Below are 18,928 nucleotides of genomic sequence, written 5' to 3'. Positions count from 1 at the left end.
TCAGTAGAGGTGGGAAGGGATCAGCCCAAACTCACTCCCACTGAAGACGTTTGTTTCCACTGGGTCACCGTCATAGATGAAAGGCCAAATGTTTCATTTCAATACACAAGGATGTGGTCTTTAAAAATAGAGGTATAGTAATTCTTGATCAGAAAGGAAAATACTGAGGGGGAAAAAACCCGATGATAAAACTAACGGTATATTCCACTGGAGGCTCAAACTGTCATGCTGTACAATTGGATGGCTTCGTTTGAATGCTTAAACTCCCACATAGGCTCTAAAGCGAATCACAGCTTACAGAGACTTGAGGTCCTGTATATCTTCAATAAGAGAAATTTTGCATAATTACTAAAGAGTACAAATCTTGCACCTGGGATAAAATCCTAGTACTGCCACTCTTTAGCCATGTGACTCAGGGCAAGTTACTTACACACGCTGAGCCTCCGTTTCCCCCCTTGAAATAATGGGGGTAAGAAAGTGCTGATTATAGAGCTGTTATAAGGATTAAATGAAATAAAGTACATGATATGCTTTTGCACAGTGACTGACCTATAGTCAGTGCTCAATAAATGGTAGCTGCTATTATTATTATTATCGACATATTATTTAAAAACATATTATTTTAAAACATCGAAGGGATTTCATGGAAGAGGATTTGCAGTCTGTCCTAGATATCATGTATCAGCCCAGGAGTTCAGATAAAGATTCAAATATATTGGATTATTTAGTTGGAATATATTGGATTATTTAGTTGGCATGGGGCTGGTTTCTTAACCACTGTTGTAAAATGAGAAATGAAAGCCTTTGCAGCTTGATACATTTTAGCATGATTGCATGGGCAGGTAACTCTGATGTGACGGGGCATCTACATGTTATGAGGGATGAAATCCTGATAAGGAGCCAGGGAGACCTGAGTTCTAGTGCTACCTATGGCCACTGGGTAACCCTGGGCCTCATCTGCCCGGGACAACTAGTACCTGCCTGTTTGCTCACAGAGTTATGATGAGGATCCCCTGTGTGTGCTCATTGCTAACATGGTACGGTAAAATAAGACGGTGATGCTACAGTTACCCCCAAGGCTCCCCATTCTCCTGGTCCCCTCCTTGACTCGTCTGTGCCAGATATCGTCGACATCAAGCCAGCCAACATGGAGGAGCTCACAGAGGTGATCACAGCGGCCGAGTTCCACCCCCATCACTGCAACACCTTCGTGTACAGCAGCAGCAAAGGGACAATCCGGCTGTGTGACATGCGGGCGTCGGCCCTGTGTGACAGGCACACCAAATGTGAGTAGCCAGCAGCCCAGGGCTCGTGGCAGGGATGGGCCACTGGCCCCTGACATGTGGGAGGAGAAGGGGGAGGGCCTGGAGGGGTTTGATCTCCTTTCCCACCTCAGACACACTGGGAGTAAAGAAACTACACGTGTTGGCCTGACCCGGGAGTCAGTTCCATGTTTGGTGTTTTGATAAAGAGGAAACCTCACGTCCAGTCCCACAAACATTGGCTTCCGGCTGTGGAATACAGAGATGAACAAGACATGGGCCCTGTCATGTAACATTGTGACATGATCTGAATTATGTTTTAAGATTCCTCTTGCTGCTTTGGGGAGAATGAACCTGCAGAGTAGAAGTGGGTGGGGGGGGGGACCAGTTAGGGGATGGTTGCGATATCCAGGCAGGAGATGCAGGTGACCTGGATAAGGGCAGGGCGTGAAAATGGAGAGGAGTGGACGGGTTCTGGACAGATCCTGGCAGTAGAGTTAACTGGACTTGCCGGACAGTGTGGGAGGCTGAGAATATACAGGAGTCAAGACTAGCAACTGGGGACACTAAATTAACACTGTATCGTGTATTTGAAAGTTCTTAAGAGAATAGGTCTTAAAAGTTCTCATCATAAAAAAAAAAAAAATTGTAACTATGCATGGTGATGGATGTTAACTAAACTCATTGTGGTGATTATTTTGCAATATATACATGTATCAAATCATTATGCTATTCATCTAAAACCAATATGATGTTATATGTCAATTATACCTCAACTTAAAAAAAAAATAGCAGCTGGGGGAAAGGGTTAGTGGGTTCTTGGAGAGAGTGAGGCTTTGGGAACCTGCACCCTAGAAGGCCCGGTGATTCTAGTGGGCACCAGGGAAGGGCTTCAGAGAGAAGGGATGGGATAAAGTCCACCAGGCTGACAGGCCCTGGGATGACGCTGGAGTTTTCAGGGCGTTGACTGAGCAAAGCAGCTCTGAACTAGTGGGGGCTGAGTGCTTGGGGGCCAAAGGCTAAGATGTAAGCGGGTGAAGCAAGGACTCTCTGTGTAGGTGTATGGCTAGGAGAGGTGTGAGTATCCGGGTCATTTTGATCATTTCTGTTTGCTCATTCGCCATGAGGAGTATTACACAGGAGAGCTGGTATGTCTAGTGTTAGCGGGATGTAGACTGTGTGGATTCCAGAGTCATACAGACCCAGGGCAAAGGCAGTCTTCACCCCTTATTAGCCGCCTGACTTTGTCCAACTTTCCTTTACCTTTCTGAGCCTCAGTTTTCTCATATGTAAAATGGGTATGAAAATAACATCCACCTCATGGGTGTGTCATGGGGATTAGATGAGATAACGATTAAGAATTGTTAATGAGTTGTTTCATACTAAGTGTGTTTTACGCTTCCAGGAGATTTCAATTCAGATGATCCACACTTCCAGTACTCAGTCGCCATTGTGTAGCTAGTAGCTACCATATTGGACGGTGCTGATTTAAGATTTCCTTCATTGTAGAAGGTTCTCTTGAAGAGTACCGATCTATACCGTTGGCTCCTTGAGGGTGTGGACTTACTTTGTTTTGTTCACTGCTGTTTCCCTAGCACCTGAAACAGTACCTGGCCCACGATAGATGCTTTATCGATGTTTGCTGGTGTCTGTGCTGGTATTGATCTTTGAGCAGTACTTACTTATAAGCCAAAAAGGGGGAAATGTTCAAGGCAGAAGGATCAGCACGTGCAAAGGTGCTGAGGCATGAAAGGTCATAACACTCTTGGAACTGCAGGGTGACTGATATGGCTGCCATATAGGGAATGACTTGGAGAGGGAAGAGTTGAAGTTCAGGAGGAAGGTAGGAGACTGGTCATAATGGCCATGATAACGGACTTGAATTTTCTCTCAAAGTCAGTGAACAGCCACTAGAGTAACCAGGGGGACTGATTGGAATTATTTTTTGGAGAAGTTGCTTAGACTGAAGGCAGAAGGATGGAGGTTGGGTTCTGTCTGGGAGAACAAAGAGTCAAGAGAAGAGGTTAGGAAGATTCTATAACGTACGCAAGGATTTCTTAACGAGGCACTATTGAATTGGGGGCACCCGATCCTTTCTCTGGGGGAGGTAGCTGTCCTATGCATCATAGGATGTGTAGCAGCATCCCCAGACTCTACACACTAGATGCAGGCAGCAAAGGCCAGTTATGACAACCAAAAATGTCTCCAGACATTGTGATGTATCCTGGGGTGAAAATTGCTCCCAGCTGAGAATCACAGATCTAGACTAAAATTCATTGGCAGTCCTTCAGCATGATCTTCTTGTATCTATGATGTATCCATTACTATTAAGCACTCTGAGGGGTACAGTGGAAAGGGTAAGACATCTCCTAACACTCAAGGAATTTCACGTTTGGCTGGGGAGGCAAGATGTACCCAGGACACCCAAATGAGTGGTAGAGACGATTAGGAGTTGGGATATTTGGGGAAGGGGGCAGAGAGGGACATTGGAGGTAGACCCCACAGGGGAGGCAGAGGCTTGAGTGGTAGTGTTGAAGCACAAGTAGGAATTGGATAGGTAGGAGCTAGAGAGAAGGGTGTTTGGGGTTGTACACACAAGAATGGGCAAAAGCCTGAAGTTAGGAAATGACATGAAACCTTTAAAGAGCAAGAAGTGCTGGGCTTGGGTTAAAAGGGGAATATGGAGGAAAAGAGGTCAAATAGGGATGATGGTTTATATCAAGTCAGTCGTTGAAGGTCAGAATCAGAAGTTATGCCTGCATCCATCCATTCATTCATTCATTCATTCATTGAGTACCTGCTCTATACTCAGAGTCTGGCTCCTATGGTAGCCAGTCCTTCTTAAACTTTTCCACCAAGTACAGCACTCCCAGACCCAGGCTGTGAGCCTGGCTGCTCTGCAGGAAGGGCACCAAAAGGCAATCCAGCCTCTCTGATGTGCTCTGGGTGGCCCGGCCTCTCAGCAAAGGCAAAACTGCACATGCCTGACAGAGGCCTGAGGCTCCAGGGGAGGTGCTGACCACGGTGGATTTTCTTTGAAGTCTTATTTTGTCATCTTAAAATTTCACCTGGATTTTGTATTTTATTCCCATAAAATGACTACTTTCCATTTAATTTAAATATTACATTTCTACCCATCCCCAAATTTCAAGCAAAATTGACATTTCCGAAAGATGCAGCATTTATCTATGGCTTCCTATACCACATGGTGCACCCCCATATCATCCTCCTTCCTGACCTCCAAGGATGCATACATCTGCCCCAGTTTGAGAAGCGCAGCTCCAATATGTGGAGAGCAATTGGAGATCATTTGGCTGGAGAACAGAGCTATAGAATTTATGTTTTATGGAAGAGTAACACAGTGGTGGTGGGAAGAAACATAGGAGAATTAGAAGGTTTTGCTTTAGTCTCAATACAATGGAAATTCATAACCTAGATAAGAATGGTAGCACAGGGAACTCTACTGAATACTCTGTAATGGCCTATGTGGGAAAAGATTCTTAAAAAGAGTGGATATATGTATATGTATAACAGACTCACTTTGCTGACCACCTGAAACTGACACAACATTGTAAATCAACTATACCCCAATAAAAAATTTTTTAAAAAAAAGGATGGTAGCTATGGAAATTGAAAGAAAGGAAAGGGAAAAAGAAACATTTTTCTTTCAAAATAACTGTAGGGATGTAAAGCAGTATTAGAGATTGGTGTTCATCACACGTGGATGTTACTTGTTCAATATCCTTCCCCTCTAGACTGTAAACCCTCTGAGGACAAGAACTGAATCTGTTTTGCTCACATTGTATCACAAAGGACTGACACACAAACGGGTGCTCAGTAAATATTGATTCAATAAATAAGTTTATGCTGAGAGTTGACATCAGCGGCGTGTGGATTGCGGACTAGTAAGAAGCCAAACTGAAGGAGAGTGGACGGTCGAGGACCAGTCTGGGACATGCTGTGTGGGAGGTGACATAAGCTGTCTGACCGGGCTTGAGGGGCCACCAACCCAAAGAGGATGCCAGAGATGGCACGAGAAGCCCGGTGTGTTCACAACCCAAAGTGGCAGACACAAGCCTGGGCTCTGGGGTCAGACAGACCCACAGGAGGGCTGGATAGTGAGGAGGAAGCTGCCTGGGAGGCTTGGTGAACTCTGAACTCAAGATGGAGAAAGGGTAAGGCCTTAGGCATTTCCGGAACTACAATTGTTTAGAGAAGAAGCTTTGGAATCAGAACGCAGCTCTGTCGCTCAGCAGCTGTGTGACCCCCAATCAAGTTCTGAATCCCTCTGAATCTCAAGTTCCTCCTCTGAACATAGAAATAATATAATAAAGACTGTCTCATAGGGCTGGCTGTTCCCAAGGAGTAACTCAAGTGTCCAAGAGCCTAACCCTCTGCCAGGCACACAGGAGACAGTGAACGGCAGCAGCAGTTACCACAGTTACGCCTCCTGAGTACCCCCCGGTTCCAGACCTGCAGCTCTAAGAGGCCTGAACCTCCAACCTTTATTCCATGTCCACAAGCCCCATTAGTCATTTATTTAATTAGTACTTGTTGAGCACACACTATATGTCAGGTACTGTACCAGACTCTGGGGACACAATGGTGAGCAAAACCAGATCTGCTTTCTTCCCTCTTAGAGCTCAAGGTCTGTACTAGTGAGGGTCTCCAGAAGAACAGCACCAATAGGAGATATATATATATATCATATATATACACATATGCATATATATACACACACACATACACATACATGTGTGTATGTATATATAAATGTGAAAGATTTGTTTTAAGTATTCATAACAATTAAGGTCATGCAATCATGGAGGCTGACAAGTCCCAGGATCTTCAGTGGGGCTGCAGGAGAGCTGATGAGGTAGTTTTAGTCCAAAGGCCAGCAGACTCTTGACCCGGGAAGAGCTGATGGTCCAGTCCAAGTGCGAAGGCAGGAAAAATATTGATGTCCCAGCTCGAAGGAGTCACACAGGAGAACTCCCTCTTGTTGGGAGGAGGGTCAGCCTTTTGTTCTATTCGGGCCTTCAACTGATTGGATGAGACCCACCCACATTAGGGAGGACAATCTGCTTTACTCAGTCTGTTAATTTAAATGTTCAATTCATTCAAAAATACCCTCCTAAACCCCCAGGATAATGTCTGATGAAATATCTGGGCACCCCATGGTCCAGTCAAGTTGACACATAAGATGAACTATCACACTGTCTAAGGAGGAAAGATGCATTCATCAGACAATCACAGATAGATAATGACATTGTGACTGTAATAAGTGGTACGAAAAAGAGTCTTGTGGTGTCGTGAGGGGATGTGACAAGGACCTTATACCGCAAGGCAGTGACCACCGAGCTGCTACCTAAAGACTGAGACGTTCCCTGGGGAAAATATTGGGAAGGGTCATCAAGCCCTCGCACCCAGGAACCCCCTGGGGGCTGCTTCTCCCTGCAGCCTTGGTCCCACACAGCCCTTGAGAAGTAGAGCCCAGGGGACAGTCCCTAGGGAGGCTGGGAGCTAGCTGGCCACCTGCAGACCCCTGCCTCCCCACGCCCCATCCCGACACCAGCAGTGCTCTGAATTGCCAGCCGCCAGCCTCCTAATCTAATTAAGAAGCGAACGAAATTCATTTTCCTGACTCGTCCAAAGTGCCGACCTTCGTCAGTGTGCATCTCCCTTTGTTTGGCCGCTGTAGCGGCAGCGGCCCGAGCTCCCACCAGCTGGGAAAACAAGTTCAATCTGACCCCGCACCTGACATTTCATATTGATTTTCTCCATCCTCCTCCAATACCAGCCTTCCGTCGACCACGGTTCAGCCCGGGTGTGCGAACGGAACGGAGACAGTTCATCAGAGTTCAAAATGAAAAGCAACATTGGCTTTCGGAGATGAACTCTGAGAAGGAGGGTATTTAACAACCATCAATGTTTAATCAAAATGCTGAGGAGTTCTGTGCTATCAGAGCTGCATATATTAATTTCCATACGTCCCTCGCTCTGCATACTCAGCAGGGGTTGGAAAGGATGATTCTCTTCCTCATCTCTCAGGTTTTTTTTCTATCGCTTCTGGCGGTAATGACAAGGGTTGTATCTGCAGTTTGAGATTCTAATGGCTGAAACAATAGGGTGTTGATGGCAGCAGCAGGGGCTGGCCTGAATCTTGCTGTTCCCTTTTAATGCGTGAGTACTGGGAGTTGAGTGAAGAAACTGGCCAGGTGTGATGAATGACAACCAAGGAAACGAGAGAGAAATTAGATCTAAACTCCTTTCCAAGACCCACAGGAATCTGGTCCCTGTCCACCTTCCCATCCTCAGTTCCCTGTAGTCTGGCCACACTGGTCTGCTTCCTGTGCCTTCAACACACCAAGCCCTTTGTGCCTCAGGCCCTTTGCACAGGCTCTTCCCCTACCTGGAATGCTCTCCCACCAGGCCCTCCCTTGTTTAGACTGCTCTCATTTTGTAGGTCTCTGGGAAAATATCACCTCCTCAGAGAGGACTTCTCTTTTCCCCCCATCTGCACCCTATTTCTACTGCATCACCCTATTTTATTTCTTTATGTATTTCTTAGTACTCAGCTATAGATGTTTGTTTTTCTTCCTCTGTCTCCCTGACTAGAATGTAATCTCCATAAGGACAGGGACTTTATTTTACCAACCCCTGCATTGCCAACCCAGCTACAAATGGGGCTTCACTGAACAACTGCGGTAGAAAAGCAGGCAGGTGGGAAAAGACAGATGAAAGAAGGTGTTTTCATTTACTAGAGTTGCTATAACAAAATACCATGAACTGGGGGGCTTAGAAAAACAAAATCTTACTGTCTCCCTGTTCTGGAGGCTAGAAGTCCTAGACCAAGGTATCAATAGGGTTCGTTTCATCTGAAGGCTGCGAAGAAAGGATCTCTTCCAGGCCTCTCTCCTTCGCTTGCTGGTGACCATCCCCTCCCTGTGTCTTCACATCATCTTCTCTCTGCACCTGTCTGTGTTCAGAACGGCCCTTCTTATAAACATACTCATCGTATTGGATTAGGCTCCACCCTCATGACCTCATTTTTTAATTTAATTACCTCTTTAAAGACCCTTCCTCCAAATATGGTTACATTCTGAGGTACTGAGGATTAGTACTTCAACATAAGAATTTGGGGAGGGGGAACACAATTCAGCCCCTAATAGAAGACCTGAAAGTCATCCAGAGCACAGTCCCTGGAGCTGACAGCTCCAGGTGTGGGTCCCAGGCCCGCTCGTTGCAGGCAGCCTGGGCAAGGCGCCAATGCTGATCTTTTCCTCCAGGTGGTAAGGGTGAAAAGTGGTCATGGACCAGCTCTTAGGACAGCCCCTGACCTGTCGTGAGCACACAGTGTGTGTGACTCTTATTGAACGTGGTGGGGGACAGAGGACAGGGGCAATAAAAACCTGTATGTGGAGCCTCTACACCTCCCCCGTGATCTCCATGTGTTTTATGGTGACGGTGCCTGGATACTTTCCCATGGTGCCGAAACATACTCGCTCTCTGAACAAAGAGGACTTAAACTGATTTTAGAGGCGATGAGGTGCTAAGAAGCCCGTTTCCTATTCAAAAACCACTCATAAGGGGAGGGGGTCTTGAATAAGTAGTTTGTTTTTACAGCATGAAAGAAAAGCAGCGGGTTAGGAGTATGGGATTACCAGATACATACCACTATATATGAAGCAGATAAACAACAAGGACCTACTGTATAGCACAGGGAACTATATACGATATCTTATAACAACCTATAATGGAAAAGAATCTGAAAGTATATATATATGTATATGTACGTACATATTTATATAACTGAATCACTTTGCTATACACCTGAAACTAACACAATCTTGTAAATCAATTAGACTCCAATTAAAATAAATAAATAATTTTTTTAAAAAAAATTTTAAGAAAAAGAAAAGTAGCAGTTGGAACCCTCAAATGGAAGTGGGACTAGAGAAAGAGGTTCCTGTGAAGGTCCATAGAGATGTCACCTGCCAACTCCCCGTGAACAGTTAAAGATGGAGCAGGTGGGGAAATGCCTATGATAAATGTTAAAGCAGCACGCAAGATTACAAGCCCACCCTGAATTCAGCAGTGTGAAGAAGAATACGTGTAGACAAAGACTGGGACTCTTCGTGAAAGGGATGATGTCAGGGCAGCAAAATTCGGGCAGCTTCCCTATTTTCCAGATTTTCCACAAGGTTGTAGTTTTACTTCTATAATTGGGAGAAGCTTGGTGGATAACAGGAGAGCCTGCTGGGTACTGCAAGGGTAGAAAGAGGAGATTCCCTCTACACACACCGTTGACAGCACCTGCCTTAGGTACTGGGGCGGGCCAGGGGGTGGGGAGCCCAGGATGATATTTCCTGTCTTAGCCCATTCGGGCTGCTATAATCAAATACCACAGACTGGATGGCTTAAACAACAAACACTTATTTCTGGAAGCTGCGAAGCCCAAGATAAGACACCAGCAGATCCAGTGTGTGGTGAAGACCAGCTTCTTGGTCCATAGATGACCATCTTCCCTCGCTGTTTCCTTGCATGGTGGAAGGATGCGAGGGAGCCTTGGAGTCTCTTTTTCATGAGGTCACTAATCCCATTCACGAGAGCTCCACTCTCATGACCTAATCACCTCCTCAAACCCCCTTCTCCAAATACCATCACACTGGGGATTAGGTTTCAGCATACAAATTTCAGGGGACACAGTCATTCAGTCTATAGCGTTCCCTGTGAGCACAGCCCAGAACATGTCTGCTTTGTTTCTTCCCTTCTGTCAAACTAAACTGACAGTAGTGAGTGACTTCAGAGAAGGGCCAAGATAGGGAAGGAAAATCAACATGGTGTCCACTATCAGTCTCTGTCCGCGGCCTAACTGGGTGATCTTAACCGGGTTACTTAACCTCTCTGTGTCTGAATTTGCTCACCTATAATATATGACTAGTAGCAGCACTTACCTTATTAGGGGCCGTGGGAGGATTAAATGAGAAGACACCATGAAGCCTTAGGACGGTGCCTGGCCCAGGCACTGATAAGAGCTCCGTGTTTGTTATGGTCGTGGAGATGATGCTCTCTTACTTCCCTTCCAAACGTGTCTAAGAGCAGGAACGGGGGAAAAGCAGCCACAGTCGTGATGTAGTCCTGTCAGCAGCCATAATCACAGGGAATTTCTGTGACGTTTACTATATCCAGAAAGTAAGCCAAGGTACTGACAACGCTATGGGGGACATCCTCGTATCTGTCACATTTTACAGATGAGGAAACTAGCTAAGAGGAGGAATGATACTCTGCGGCCACCAAAGAATAAGTGACACCTGGGGTTTGATCCAGTCTTGTGCCTCTTAATGAGGACTCCAGAAATCACTTGCTCAACTAAGACTTATTCAACATCCATTCATTCCTGCCTTCAGGGAGCTTACATTCTAGCGTGAAGGGAGGAGAGAAAATATATGCTAGTACGCAAATGAGTGAGCTAATTTCTGACACTGATAAAAGCTATAAGAAAATTAAAAGGGTTAACGAGTAGCCAGGGTGGTGAGGGAAAGCCTTTGAACTGAGACCCGAATTGTCAAAAGGAGCCAAACAGAGAGATAATATCAAAGTAGGAAGACCTTGACATAGGGACAACCGTGTGTGTTCAAAGAAGAGAAAAAAGACCAGTGGATGGAGATCGGTGAGCTGGGAAACAGGGTGGAGGGTGACACCGAAGAGGCAGGCTGGGGCCAGATCATGGAGAGCCTTGCAGACCAGGGCAGAGAGCCTGGATTTCATTCTAAGTGTGATGGAAGCTAGTAGACAGTTCTAAGCAGGAAAGTGAATACTCTGTTTATGGTCTTAATTTGCTATAAGGGTTGGCAGGCCAAGAAGCTCTGGGACCAGTTAGGAGGCCCTTGCCACGGTCTGGGAGGAAATGATAGTGGCTCTGACCGGGGCTGGGGTGGGTAGTGATGGCGTGATAAGTGGACAGACACAGAATCTACTGAGGCGGTAAGGCTCAGAGGACTTGCTGAGAGGCTGAAAGTGGAGAGGTGACAGAAAGGGAGCATTCTGAGAAAACTTAGGTTTTGGTTTTGAGCTGCCGAGGGTATAGTGGTAACACATACGGATGAAAAGACTCAGGAAGGAACAGGTTTGGTGTGGAAAGACCAAACACACGTCTCTTTTGGATGTGTCCGGATTGAGATGCCTGATACGCACAGTTAGAGAAGCCTGGTAACAAGTGGATACCTGAGTCTGGAAGTCAGGGGACAGGTCTGGGCTGGAGATAGAAATTTAGGAGTCATAAGCATCTCGTGGTCTTTAAAGCCATGGGACAAGGTGAAGTCACTTAGGAGAGAAGATGTAGATGCAGGGGAGTGGAGAATCCAGGATGGAGGCCAAGGGCACGTCAGCATTTGCCAGTGGGCTTGGGGGGAACAGGGGGGCAGCCTTTTACAAGAGACTGAGGATGAGCTGCCAGGGAGGTAAGAGGAAAACCAAGGGGTGACGTTGAGTAAGCATATAAGCCAAGAGAAGGGAGTGATTTAGAAAGACACTGGGATCAGTTATGTCAAATGCTTCTGCGAGGTCAAGAAAGATGAGAGTAGAGAGGTGATCATGCGATTTAGTCTCATGGAAATCTTTGGCCATTCATTAGTTAAAGTAAAAGCAATTAGCAGACTGCCGGGCACATTAGGTTCCCAAAGTATATTTGCTGGATGAAGTCAATCACAAATGCGAACTCCATGCTCAGTGTCTGATGACACAGAGCAGATTCCTCAGTTGCATCTTAATTCCGTCATAGTTTGGCCAGACCTGCCTCACTCCTCACCTGCTCCAGAGGTCCCATCCTATTGAGAGGGTGTGGCTTGTGCTGGGGACTCGCAGGAGGTGAAGCTGGCCGGGGTGAGGAGCCATGGGTCCTCTCAGCGGCGGTGACGGGCAGCCTTGCAGCACCCGTCCTCTTGCATTGGCTCTACCGGTGAGACTGGTGCCCTTCCACACTGGCAAATCTGCAGCTCTAAATGGCCACAGAAATTCCCTCCTTCAGATGAAACCAAGGCAGGCTGGCTGTCCAGAGGTAGTCAGCCACAACCCTGCAGTGCACTTAAATCTGCCTGTCATAGGCCTGGTGTGAAGATGCTCTGACCTTTCCATGTTGTGGGGAAAAGGTATAAACGCTTTAGGCTTTAAAAGTCTGAGGTGTTTTAGTGAATAGTGTCATTAGAAAAACAGCTTGGTTTCCAGTGCAAACAGGGCAAAGTTTGATGCCTAACCTAATCTTCTAAATCAGAAATTCCATTTTCCTTTAAAGGTACGTATAGCGGAGGGGGATGGATATTAGTTTTGGGCTCTTCTAGGTCTCAGTTAAGTTTCATAGCAACCGAAGAAGATTGGTTTTAGTAACCCCAGTTTACAGATGAGGCACAGAGAGGTGAAGAAACTTGCCACAGATCACAGTGAAAGAGCCAAGATTTGAACCCGGGTCTGTCTGCTTCTGGGAGAAGAATGAGAAGAATGAATTCTTCTCCTGGGTATTTGACAGCAGAAGAAAGAGTGTGATCTTTTTCTAACATCCGCAAGGATAATTTCACGGGACTCCATTTTATATAATCCCCATGAGCTGGATTCCTCAGCCCAACAGCTTCCAGTGGCAGCACTAACTCTGCCCTTGCACAGAACATGAAATCCACTATCTCATCCATCACCTTCATCTACAAACTTAATTGCCAAGTCCTGATTCTATAGGCCACTAGATCCCTTCATACCTACAGCTCATTCCCCAGGGCTCTGATACAATGTGTCCAAAGGCATCAGCTGAGGCTGCCACTGCAATGCATCTTAAAACCTCTGAGGTTTGGGACAGCTTCGAAAGGGGTTCAGTATTGACTGGGGGTGTAATTAACAGTGTTTATTTCAGGGAGGGCTTGGTTAGGTTAAAAATATAAGGCCCTTTATTAAAAATGCTTTTAATTTTATTACAAATCCTGATGACAGGATTACAAACACACACAGACACCCACGCCCCTGCTCCTGGAGAAAAGCCAGAGCCCTGCTACAAGCAGCAGAATTCATGGAAACCCACCCGCTGCCCCAGTCCAGCGTCTACCCCATTCAAGCTTAGCAGCAATTAGCAGAAGAACAGGCAAGGCCCAAACCATATAGTATAAATAGAATCCCTTCCCCCTTCCTCATTTCCATTTTTGATTAATTTAACCAGTTCTGTCAATTAGTCATCCTGGAGACTCCAGTTGAGTGGATTTTCCTAAGAACAAGAAAGCTTATTAATTTTGGAGGCAAGTGTCATTCATTAGCACTTGCCACTGTCCCAGGTCCCGCCCTCTCCCCCGCAGGAGGTCTTAGATAAGAAGGCAGCAGAGGCTGAAATGGGTTCAGGCATGTGGCTGCAGCCCCAGAGACACACAGAACGGGAAAGGTTGGCCATGAGGTTATAGGTGGCTCTGGCTGCTCTGGGCTTGGGACGTCTCAAGGCCACTTACCTGTCATCACGGTCCATGACAAGCCATCACTGGCAAAGCAGTCACAGACACCGGATGAGAGCGCCAGTCCAGGGGATACCCAGGAGGAATTTTCCCCAGGGAGGGACATTGCCCTGACAGAGCCTAGGGAGGGCTCTGGCCAGGGCAGGATGGGTCTTACAATAGCCTGTCTCTTCCCACCAGAGGGGACATCCAAGTTCACCTCTTCCTTTTTGTATTGAGTTTCCTATGGCTGCTGTAACAAATGACCACCAACTTAGTGACTAAAACAACATAAACGTGTCATCTTATAGTTCCGTGGGTCAGAAGACTGACATGGGTCTCACTGGCTAAAATCCAGGTGTGAGGAGGGCTGTGTTCCCTTCTGGAGGCTCAAGGGGACAGTCTGTTTCTTTGCTTTCTCCAGCTTCTTGAGGCCATCGCATTCCTTGGCTTATGGTCCCTTTCTCCATCTGAAAGCCAGCAACAGTGGGACAAACCCTTCTCCTGCCCTATCACCCTGACTCTCCTCTTCTGCCTCCCTCGTCCACATATAAGGACCATCGTGATCACAGTGGGCCCACACAGGTGATCCAGGCTAATCCCCTTACTTTAAGGTCAGCTGATGAGCAACTTTAATTCCACCTACAATCTTAATTCCCCTTTGCCGAGAAAGGGAACATATTCATGAGTTCTGGAGATTAGAACATGGACATCCTTGAGAAGGCATTATTCTGCCTATCATACTCTTCAAGTTTCGCCACGCAGGCTAAGTACCCTCCATCAGAGCACCTGATATGATAGGTTGAAATGACCTGTTTCCGCTTCTGTCCCACTAAATGGTTTTCCTCCGGGATGGCTAAGGCTGTTTATTTTTCCCTTCTACACTTAGCATAGTGAAGGTGCTAAATAAATGCTTGTAGAACAACTAGAGTCACGCAGTTTGATAAACTTGTACCCACTCAGTGCTTCTCTTTACACAAATGAAGAGGCTCCCAGCAAAGAGTGGCTTACCCCATCTGCGTTCACTCATTTCTAGCTTTGGAACGCTTTGGAATTCGTAGACAAAGGGAAGTGGGTCTATGAAATGATGGTAATCCACCTACTGTTCATTTATTCAACAAATATTTCTTGTTGCTACTATGTTCCAGGTGCTGTTCCAGGCACTAAGAAAATGGTACCTCCTTCCCCCATGGCACTCTATCCAGGTAGATTAAGAGAGACAGCAACACATAGGTAAATACGATAAGGCAAGATTTGGTGAAAAGTGTTTCTGGAGAAGCAGCAGCAGCCATGCCGAGGCTGTGAACCTGCGCCATGCTTGGCAAGTCAGGGGGCAGGAGGAAGACCAGTTTGGCCACCTATAGTGTCGTGAGAAGGGGCAGCAAGAGGGGAAATGGGAGGAGGAGGCTGGTGGCTCAGATCACACGAGGACTCTACACTCGGGGTAGTCACCGCCAACAGCCCAGGGGCCTCATTCTCACTGGATTCTATGCAAAGGACTTGGGAGTTAGGCAACATGGTAGCCCTGTAGGCAAAGGCAAGGAATTTGGCTTTTATTTTATTTAAGAAGGAAAATCTGGTAGGGTCTGAGGAAAGGAGTAACGTGGTTATACTTGTAAATATATCACTCTGTGGCTGTGTAAAGAATGAAGCATCAGGAGGAAGAGTGGTTACTGGGAGAAGAGTTAGAAAGCCATCAGAATGCTCCAGGCAAGGGGGGTTATAGTGGCTTGGACTAAGATTGGGCCGATTTGGGCTACATTTTGAGCGTAAAGTTAACAGGACTTTTAAAAAAAAATTTATTTTATGTTGGAGTATCGTTGATTCACAGCGTTGTGTTAGTTTCAGGTGTACAGCAGAGTGATTCAGTTATACATGTACATGTATCTATTCTTTTTCAAAATCTTTTCCCATTTAGGTTATTACAGAGTACTGAGCAGAGTTCCCTGTGCTCCACTGTAGGTCCTTGCTGGTTATCCATTTTAAATATAGCAGTGTGTACATGTCGATCCCAAACTCCCAATCTACCCCTCCCCCCAACCCTTCCCCCCCGGTAACCGTAAGTTCATTCTCTAAGTCTGTGAGTCTATTTCTGTTTTGTAAAGAAGTTCATTTGTATCATTTTTTTTTAGATTCTGCATATAAGCAATATCATATGATATTTGTCTTTCTCTGTCTGACTGACTTCACTTAGGATCATAATCTCCAGGTCCAGGACCTTTTAAAAAAACTAGATGTGGAAGGTGAGGTTAAGGGAAGAATCCAGGGCGATGCCTAGCTTTTTGGCCTGAGCACATGTTTCGATGAAGGGCATTGAATGAGTTGGCAAAGACTAGGGGAAGGACAGTCTGGGGAGGAAACTCACAAATTCCATGGACTGGAAGATTCACATAAAAAAACAAAGCATAAAATGATTAAATGGGTACCTTTTACTGTTGCACACTTTACCACTTACAGAACCCCTTCTCGCCCATTATCTTAATTGATCTTCATAAAACTCTTTGAGGGCTTCCCTGGTGGCGCAGTGGTTGAGAGTCCGCCTGCCAATGCAGGGGACGTGGGTTCGTGCCCCGGTCCGGGAAGATCCCACATGCCGCGGAGCAGCTGGGCCTGTGAGCCATGGCCGCTGAGCCTGCGCGTCCGGAGCCTATGCTCCGCAACGGGAGAGGCCACAACAGTGAGAGGCCCACGGACCGCAAACAAACAAAAAAAAAAACTCTTTGAGTTCAGAGTCTTTTTTCCTTTCTACAGCTTGAGGAAATCAAGGCCCAGAAAAGATAAATCTAATACACTGATAAAGATCATGGTTTATCATGGGTTTATTTATTGTTTCATGTAATGAATTCGGCCACCTTCAGTACTTGCCCAGCACTGGAGGATAAAGAAGGGAAGGGGGAATCGCATTTGTGTGTAATTGACACGTTTAAGTATATCAGCTAATTTGAGCCCCCCTTGCAGTTCACATAATTCTATTTTGACAGCTCGGTAGGTGGCATCAATAACTCAGCTGTGAAATCTGCTGTCCACTCAAGCAGCTTCCAGCCCCATGCGTGCAGGTCCCTTTATCTGCTGAATTACTCGAAGAACCTGCTGGCCTGCCATCATAATCAAGCACAGCCCGCCGGCCTCAGAGGGCGGGAGAATGCTCACCCCCAGGGGGCTTAAAATGATACTTGCTTTTATCTTCTCTTATATCTTTAACCTGAACATAAGGATTTAAATAGGATTTATCTCCTAGATGGTCATCCTTAATCCCCGGGTCAACTTAATCTTAAAATTTTGGTGTCATTTGAAAACCCCTATAATGTAGTGAAATTGTCATTGAAGGGTTACATCTGAGATACGTGGGATCATCAAGCTTAGGAAAAAGATGGTGAGATCAAACAAAGCAAGCAGTCTGTCGATAAGTGTGTGCAAGGTATCGTGCTAAACACAATGGGGTGACAGCCTTATAAGACGCACTGACTACTTCAGTGTACTTACCATGGTGGGACAAGAGGACGTGAAATTATGGAAGGTATCTAATATAAAGTTCATTTTAAATTGAATGTGAAATTTAAGATTCCCAACATCGAAGAGAGAAAATGCTGACCAAATAGTGTTTGTGCTGGACATTGTGTTAGCTGTTGAAATGAACTGTGATGGCAAACGTCATCCTCGGTGTATCCTAGGTATTCCCCAAAGTAGCATTTTTCAGTCCCTGTTTACTGAGAATCTTCTGTGTTCATATCACTGTAACAGCACAAAACTACAAAACACATGGTCGCTAGCCCACTAGGAAGGTTATTAAGTAGTAGAAGCGTTCTGGGGATAGTGCCTGATGTATCATGGCTACTAAATCATCCTGAATGAATGAATGAGTGAGACATGTGCATAGAAGGTCTAACATCAGATAAAATGTGGTACGTGTCTCACAATACACTAGTGCTGTGATTCTTAGACTGTGTGTAAATGAAGGCATCGGGTCTTAGCTTTTTTCTTCAAAGTGAAAATTCTCTTCGGATTTCTTTTAGTTAGGTTAGCGAAAACAGATCCTAGTGTAGGCCTTTTGTAAAAGCAAAGTGGCAAAAGGCAAACATTTGAAAAGCAGGGGATACCCTGCATGCTGTTGTGGCCAGTGGTGTTGGTTCTAGGGTCAGACAAACCCAGTGTGAACTTAACTCCTTGGACTTGAACTTAACCTCTCTCTCTAAGCCTCAGTGTCTCCCTCTATAAAATGGGGACAGTAACAGAGCCTGCATAATTGGATGGTGGTGAGGATTCAGCAAGATAACGCCTGGCCCACAGTAAGCAGTCCGTATTTATTTATGAGTGTTTTATTCTTATCACAACAATGCAGGAGCACAGAGTTACAGATGAGAAAGCGGAGACTCAAAAAAGCAAGTAATTTACATGAAGTCAGGATTGAATCGAGGGTGGAACCGAGATTCAAACGCAGGTGTAAAGCCCGTGGTTGAAGCTGTTGATAGGCAGTGCCTAGGAAGGCTTCCTGTCTTTGCCTCACTGGGCCCAAGTGGGAGGTAGCTGGATAGGCCAGGTCCCGGGAGAGCAGAGAACAGCACGGGCATTTCACTGGTGGAGTCTGGCCTTCAGGAAATCAACACGCTATGGTTCCCTTGTTTCCTGATCACCTGAGGCGGGTGACCCGAAGCGCAGGGTGTAAGCAACAGTGGAGTTGGAAAGATCTCTTACTCTTCAGCCAAATTCAAAATGAGAACAGGGCACAGACGGCCCCTTCTTCCCCATGACCAAGTTGTCCAGCAAAAGTGCTCGCTGAGAGATAAAGCCTTTATTTTCTCCAGTGATTACAAAATGTGTCTTCTCTCTGCATCGGAGTCCAGAGCCTTCAGGTCCCAGAGGCCTCGAAGTGATGATGGTATGTCTGGAGCCAGTGGGAGGGCCTAGCAGGTAATAAGGTGATCAACAGATTTGAAGATTGTTCTCCACGTCGCCCCTGGTGCCTGATGTTAGGTCCATAAGAGACATCTCTGCTCTGGTTAATTCTCTGTGGTTGGTGAGAACACACACCTAATGAAGAAGTCCAAACCAGGGGTTTAAGCCCTAGGCCAATTCAATTCATTTTACTGGGACCATGCCCTCGGAGATGGGGGCTCCCTCTGCCTGTGAGCACCAGGTTGAAGGGGTCACCCTTGCTAAACATGGGACTGGAGGAGAAATGATGCAGCATGGGGGGACAGTAGTGGG

General features: G+C 46.1%; 1 protein-coding gene across 3 annotated transcripts in view; it reads left to right on the top strand.

Annotated features, from left to right (window-relative positions):
* Positions 1-18,928, top strand: part of PPP2R2B (protein phosphatase 2 regulatory subunit Bbeta) — a 656,680-nt gene that overhangs the window by 606,346 nt on the left and 31,406 nt on the right. For all 3 annotated transcript variants that reach the window (XM_024731397.1, XM_024731396.1, XM_024731395.1), the window contains one exon: positions 1,122-1,286. In XM_024731397.1, the coding sequence (XP_024587165.1) occupies positions 1,122-1,286 (165 nt within the window). The remainder of the gene's footprint in view (positions 1-1,121; positions 1,287-18,928) is intronic.

Source organism: Neophocaena asiaeorientalis, unplaced genomic scaffold (genome assembly GCF_003031525.2).
Source record: "Neophocaena asiaeorientalis asiaeorientalis breed wild unplaced genomic scaffold, Neophocaena_asiaeorientalis_V1.1 scaffold531, whole genome shotgun sequence".
Lineage (NCBI taxonomy): Eukaryota > Metazoa > Chordata > Mammalia > Artiodactyla > Phocoenidae > Neophocaena > Neophocaena asiaeorientalis.
The sequence above is the reverse complement of the archived record's forward strand: the minus strand, read 5'-3'. Positions and strand labels throughout refer to the sequence as shown.